Source organism: Loxodonta africana, unplaced genomic scaffold (genome assembly GCF_030014295.1).
Source record: "Loxodonta africana isolate mLoxAfr1 unplaced genomic scaffold, mLoxAfr1.hap2 scaffold_304, whole genome shotgun sequence".
Taxonomy (NCBI): Eukaryota; Metazoa; Chordata; class Mammalia; order Proboscidea; family Elephantidae; genus Loxodonta; species Loxodonta africana.
In genome coordinates, this window is record NW_026975024.1 from 23,001 (window position 1) to 30,214 (window position 7,214).

At 38.5% G+C, this 7,214-nt stretch overlaps 1 protein-coding gene across 1 annotated transcript; it reads left to right on the top strand.

The window, feature by feature from the left end:
- Positions 1–359: 359 nt before the first annotated feature.
- Positions 360–6,717, top strand: LOC135229459 (olfactory receptor 5V1-like). Its single transcript, XM_064279024.1, has one exon. The coding sequence runs from the start codon at positions 3,076–3,078 to the stop codon at positions 4,021–4,023; it is 948 nt and encodes a 315-aa protein (XP_064135094.1). The 5' UTR covers positions 360–3,075; the 3' UTR covers positions 4,024–6,717.
- The last annotated feature ends 497 nt before the right edge of the window (positions 6,718–7,214 follow it).

Consider the following 7,214-nt stretch of genomic DNA (forward strand, 5'->3'; position numbering starts at 1 on the left):
GATGATTTTGCTTAATTAATTTTCTTTTTTTCTATGTAGTTGAAAGCTGAAGCGCCTAATTGTCACAAAGAAAACCTTCATATACGGTGTGCTTGCCATGGACCATATGTAGAAGAGAAACACAGAAATTAAAAAACAAATCAAACCCCTCCAAAAAGCAACAATAACAACAACCTCCGTTTCTGGGTAGTTTCCCAGGGTGGTAAGGCCCCTTCCTCTAGATTCTCATTGCACCTTTGACTGCCTATGACTTTGATAAAAGCTGACTTCAACATGTGTTCTCACTGTCCTCATATGCTTACGTTTACACCAAGTGATCTTACACAGCAGATGGAAAGATCGCATTACGTGTGGACTTCTCTGATTCTCTGCTAAATGAGCTATAGGTCCACTGGGTTGACAAGGAAGATTATGTCCTCAACAACCTATCATTAATAAAAACATAGCTCCTATATTTCTTATTAGATGGACAAAAGATTTGCTTCAAAAAGAGGGGATTGCTAATATTGTTTCATTCCAATTGAACAATTTCTACAATCTGTATGCCAAGATTATAAGTTTGATTAAAAATATAGATAATCAAGTGCGGAATTTAGGGGAAAATGCATCCTTATTATTTGTAAAGATATATGTTGATCATGTAGCCTGATGGCCAGTCAGCCTGGGTGTTTTTATCAGGAGGTTATTGACTTGTTTCTTATAATCCTTGTTTAGACAAAAGAAGTCAAATTACTAAGTGTAGGTAAAAAGAAATTAGGTCTTTAATATAGAACTTAACATTTACACTTTTAAGGTATTATTTCTTGTAATAAAATTATCTCAAACTTACTACTATATTTTCAAAGTATTAAAATATAAACATTTAGACAAAAAATTTAATTGCTTTGTAGAATCTTGAACATTTGAGAATTAAGAGTTGACCTAGCAGGTGTTTCTTCTTTGTTTCAATCTTCCTTCATTCACCTATTCAACAAACTTTGGTTGAATAAATAATGTTACCTGCCAGCACTTTGTGTTTATCATAGTAAATTTCTTACCTAAATTTTGTGATTCAAAGGGCGTCCATAGGAGTCTGTCTTTTCCTGCGGTGCAGTACAGAGCTGTTCTTCAGTGTTGCTTGCAGAAAGAGTAGTAACATCTCCCAAGTACCCCCGGCGATTTGTATTAAACGGTGCAGGAAGGAAAAAAGGTGGTGGGAAATAATATATTTCCATTTGCAGAAAGATATGTCTACCCCACATTTTATCTGAGCCAAGAAATCATTACCAGTTAACATTAGGCAAAATAAATAGAATGGTCGTAGAAAGTGAGTTTTGCATTTTAATATCTAACTACATATTCTCTTTCAATTTTCTGTCATGCACTTGTGATATAAATAAACAAAAATAGACTTTAGTTTTTAACGTGACATAAAAAATCCACAGAGGTACTTATTTGCAGACATTCAGTTAAAGTCTTTCTAAGTCATCTTATACATGGTGAGTATTTGGACTATTAAGTTACATTAAAATGCAATCATTAAATTAACAAAGACTAAGTATGAGTTATATATGTTGTAGCATATACAATTTTTGAAATCTCAAATTTCCTTAGGTATTCTTGGACATATGTTAAAGAAATGTAAATTTCAATGGAAAGGGAAGTTGAATATATAAGTGAATATGTCTGTTTATTGTTTGGGTCACATTCAGACAAGATCAACTAGGTTTTATTAATTAAATTTACTTTTATTAATTTATTAATTTTACTTTGAAAAATTAACAAGACAATGTTCATATTTAAATGAGCATGATTTTGAAGTTATGGTAACACACAGTTGAGCCATGCCCGCACTCAACATTTATGTATCTACTTTTTACCTTGTGTCTGCTAGTTGCTAACAGTTAATAACATTCATAATTCAAGGAATAATATACAGATTCTACCTTCAAAGTACTTAAAATTGAGATAGTGCATAAAACTGTACACATTAACACAATAAAAGGCAGAATAAAGTATCTAAGCGTGGGTGATACCTTCACTACCAGTTTTTACTAAATTGTGAAATATCCTTTACTGCTCTTTCATGGTCTTTGGGACATACATGTCCCAGTTATATGTTCCATCCCTGGAGGTTTATTGGCAGGGATTTGAGCCATTAGTACATTCTGCTGTCATGGTAGATACTGGTGCAACTGCCTAAAAATCAAGGAAGTTGTTCTATGTCACATTTGAGTGTTGAGAGCCATTCGTATAAGGGGATGGTTTCTGGATGCTTCCCGGAAAAGCGATAGTGTGAAACTCCTGTGTCTTTTGGCTTCTATACAGCAAGATAAGGTTTGCAAGTATGTTTACTATTTCTGTTGTGTTGCTGGGAAGACACAGTTACCAGCATTTGGAAATATTCAAGTAAATGAGTTATTTTGGGGGTGAAAACCATTTGTGATACACTCCCAGGGCCATGGAATCAATTCGTTCTATGGTGTGATGTGCTTCATGGAACATGGTACTGATATGGCTCACTCTAAGTCAGACTGATAGCAGTTATCTGCAGCAAGTGCAATGTTTATTTGGTATTTTGTGTGTATTTTTGGAAAGTTGAGTAAGATATCTTACAGCTAAAGTGTAATTAAAAATTGTTATGGGACTGATATATGCCCTGTGTTTGATCTGCTTCATGTAACATGGGATTAATATGCCCTGCCTGCAAATGGCACCCCATTTAAAAAAAAAAAAAAAAACCACCAACAATGATTCAGCATCCATTCTGTTAGTGAAAAAAAAAAATGGCGCATCAAAAATCTGCAAAACAAAACAAAAAAAGTCACCCATGAAAGTGTTAAGGATCAGAAATATTTTTATTGATGAGAAATTTTAAATAGTTCTTGATTAGGAACTGAGGACAAATAGTCTAAGAAATACCATGCATACAGTGGTTGCAGTATGTGAAATCTCTTAATAGGGCTAGCATAATTCATCATCAAACACACACCCACTATTTCCCAAGTGTTTCACATCACCAGGCTTCTTGGTTTTGAGCCTAACTTGTGGCTGTTGGTTTCATTCCCTCCAGAAAGACACCTGTGGAGAGATGAAATGGATGTCTACAACCAAACTACCATCACAGAGTTCATCCTCAGTGGTCTCTCTGACCTCCCAGAGGTACGCTACCCTCTCTTTGTGGTCTTTGCTGCCATCTATCAGGTCACCTTGGTGGGAAATGGGGCCATTCTCCTTGCTGTTGGAACTAAACAAAAGCTGCACACACCCATGTATTATTTTTTGGCAAATCTGTCCCTCTTAGATATTTTCTGCCCATCAGCTACTGTTCCCAAGATGCTCAAGAACCTCTTGACCAAGAATCAAAGCATTTCTTTTGTTGGATGTGCTTTGCAGCTTTTTTTCCTAGTGGCCCTGGCAGGGACCGAGGTCTTCCTTCTCGCTGTCATGGCTTATGACCGGTACGTGGCCATATGTTTCCCCCTTTCTTACATCCTCATCATGACAAAGGGGAGCTGTGTGAAGCTTACAGCAGGGACCTGGGCATCAGGGTTTCTCAATTCTCTTCTGCACACGGTGTTCACGTTCCGCCTGTCTTTCTGCAAGTCCAATCAGGTCAACCAGTATTATTGTGGCATCCCTCCAGTGGTGGCCCTCTCCTGCTCTTCCACGTATGTGGCAGAAATGCTTGTCTTAGTGGTAGGAGGTATCTTGGGCATCAGTGCCTTTCTAATCACTGGTATCTCTTATATCTACATCATATCCACCATCCTAAAGATCAGGTCAGCTGAAGGGAAGTGCAAAGCCTTCTCCACATGTGCTTCTCACCTCCTTGTGGCTTGTTTGTTTTATGGTACAATGATATTTACCTATATCCGCCCCTCCTCCAGCCACCACTCCCCAGCCAGAGACAGGCTCATCTCAATGCTGTATGGGGTTATTACCCCAATGTTAAACCCCCTCATCTACAGCCTGAGAAACACGGAGGTAAAAGGAGCACTCAGAAAGGTTTTATGTCATAAGGCATGTTTAAAGCAAGGATGATATTACTCAGTTAGCATTCCACTTAATCTGAATTCACAAGAAGGTTTGGAAGAATTCATAGGAATAATATTTTACATTGACATAGAGAGGACATACCTATGTATAGACAGAAATTTATACACACACACATATACATATAACTATTGTTACACCTATCTAAAAGGAACTCCGATGGAGCAGTGGTTAAGTGCTCAGCTATTAACCAAAAGATCAAGGATTCCAACCCACCAGCTGCTCGGAGGGAGAAAGATGTCAGGTTGCTTCCATAAATATTAAAACCCATTGCCATGGGTTGATTTCTACTCATAGTGGCCCTATAGGACGAAGTAGAAATGCACCATAGGATTTCCAAGGAGTGGCTAGTGGATTCAAACTGCGACCTTTTGGTTAGCAGCCAAGTTCTTAACCACTGTGCCACCAGACCTCCCCATAAAGATTACAGCCTTGGAAACCCTATGGGGCAGCTTCGCTCTGTCCTGTAGGGTCAAAATCTACTCTTCAGCAGCAGGTTTATATCTATCTATACCATGAGTTGCAATCGGGTTTGGTTGTTTTGGTTATATACCTATGTGTATTTATCTATTGGGAACGTGAAATTTATCTTAAAAACTGTCATAGGTTGAAATGTGTCCCCCCAAAATATGTGTCAACTTGGTTAGGCCATGATTCCCAGTATGGTGTGGTTGTTCTCCATTTTGTGATTATAATTTTCCTATGTCTTATAAATCCTAATCTCTGCCTGTGGTTAATGAGGCAAGATTGGATTATGCTGAAGAGGATTAGGGTGGGATATAAAACCCTTGCCCAGGTCACATTCTTGATCCAATGTAAAGGGAGTTTCCCTGGTGTGTATCCTGCACCACCTTTTATCTTACAAGAGATAAAAGGAAAGGGAAGCAAGCAGAGAGTTTGGTTGTTTTGGTTATATACCTATGTGTATTTATCTATTGGGAACGTGAAATTTATCTTAAAAACTGTCATAGGTTGAAATGTGTCCCCCCAAAATATGTGTCAACTTGGTTAGGCCATGATTCCCAGTATGGTGTGGTTGTTCTCCATTTTGTGATTATAATTTTCCTATGTCTTATAAATCCTAATCTCTGCCTGTGGTTAATGAGGCAAGATTGGATTATGCTGAAGAGGATTAGGGTGGGATATAAAACCCTTGCCCAGGTCACATTCTTGATCCAATGTAAAGGGAGTTTCCCTGGTGTGTATCCTGCACCACCTTTTATCTTACAAGAGATAAAAGGAAAGGGAAGCAAGCAGAGAGTCGGGGACCTCATGCCACCAAGAAAGAAGCAACAGGAACAGAGCACGTCCTTTGGACCTGGGGTTCCTGTGCAGAGAAGCTTCTAGCCCAGGGGAAAATTGACAAGAAGGATCTTCCTCTAGAGTTGACAGATAGCCTTCCTCTGGAGGTGATGCCCTGAACTTGGACTTCTAGCCTACTGGACTGTGAGAAAATAAATGTAACTTTGTTAAACCCATCCACTTGTAGTTTTTCTGTTGCAGCAGCACTAGATGACTAAGACAAAAACAGATTTTTTTGTGAGTAAATATGGGACTGTTATTAATTGCACTGGTAGAGGAGGTACAAACTGAGTCTTTCTTAAATAAACATGAATCTATTACCACATTGTATACCCATGTCCATATCCCTACTTATACCTATACTTATACACACCCATACATATATATCCACAAATCTACAACTTCATTTTTATTTCTATATCTAAATGTCTAATATAGCCAAAACCAAAAATCAAACCCACTGCTGTGGAGTTGATTCCAACTCAGAGAGACCCTATAGGACAGAGTAGAACTGCCCCCACAGGATTTCTAAGGCTGTAATCTTTATGGAAGCAGGCTGCCACATCTTCCTCCTGTGGAGCTGCTGGTGGGTTGGAACCGCTGACCTTTCAGATAATAGTGAGAGCGTTAGCCACTGCGCCACCAGGGCCCACTTCTATCTTGTATTAACCTCTTGTATCTATATATCATATAATTCTAATATATCAATATATAATTTTGCTCTTTCTCTTTTTCAGCTTTGGTTTCCCCTTTATAATTCCGTGCTTCTCTTCCTTTCCTGTGACCACATCCATTCTTGGTTCTACACGTCCCTCACTTGGAGCATTTACTTTTCTCCATCTCTGAGCAAACATGTTTAAATTGGTTGACTATATTGCTATCATCTTAACCTCAACATATTCAAAACTACAAGTATCATCTTCACACACACACACACACGCACGCACACACCAATCTTCTCATTTGCTACACTCTATTTTTGTTATTTGCATCATTTTTTCTCAGCTACTCTGATTTTTGTAGTTAACTGTCATTGAGTCAACTCTAACTCATTGCAGCCACATGTATAATAGAAAAAAACAAAATGTTGCCTGGTCCTATGACATCTTTATGATCATTGGTAAGTTTGAGGCCCTTGTTCTGGCTATTAGGCTCTGCTTTGCCTTGGTGCTCAGCACTTCCATTCAGTGTGAATAAGGAGCTATTTTTTCTGACAGTAAATTACTCTCCATTCTCACTTCCTGTAACCCACAGAAATAAGAACGTTTTCTCTCCGGGCTACTGAATATGTAATATATCATATTAGATAAGCAATGCGATATGAATTTCTCCATATTTTTGCCTAAATCTTTGCACCCCAATTGTTGTTGTTTGGTGCTCATAGCGACACTATGTACAACAGAACAAAACACTGCCAAGTCATGTGCCATCCTCACAATCATTGCTGTGCTTGAGCCCATAGTTGCAGCCACTGTGTCAATCCATCTCTTTGAGGCTCTTCCTCTTTTCCACTGACTCTCTACTTTACCAAGCATGATGTCCTCCTCCAGGAACTGATCGCTCCTGATAGCCTGTCCAAAGCATGGGAGACGTAGTCTTACCATCCTTGCTTCTAAGGAGCACTCTTGTTATGCTTCTTCCAAGACAGATTTGTTATTTCTTTTGGCAGTCCATGGTATAGTCAATATTCTTCTCCAATCCCACAATTCAAAGACATCAATTCTTCAGCCTTCCTTATTCATTGTTGAGTTTTTGCATGATATGAGGTGATTGAAAACACCACGGCTTGGGTCAGGCACACCTTAGTCCTTAAGGTGACATCTTTGTTTTTCAACACTTTGAAGAGATCTCTTGCAACTAATTTTCCCAATGCAATG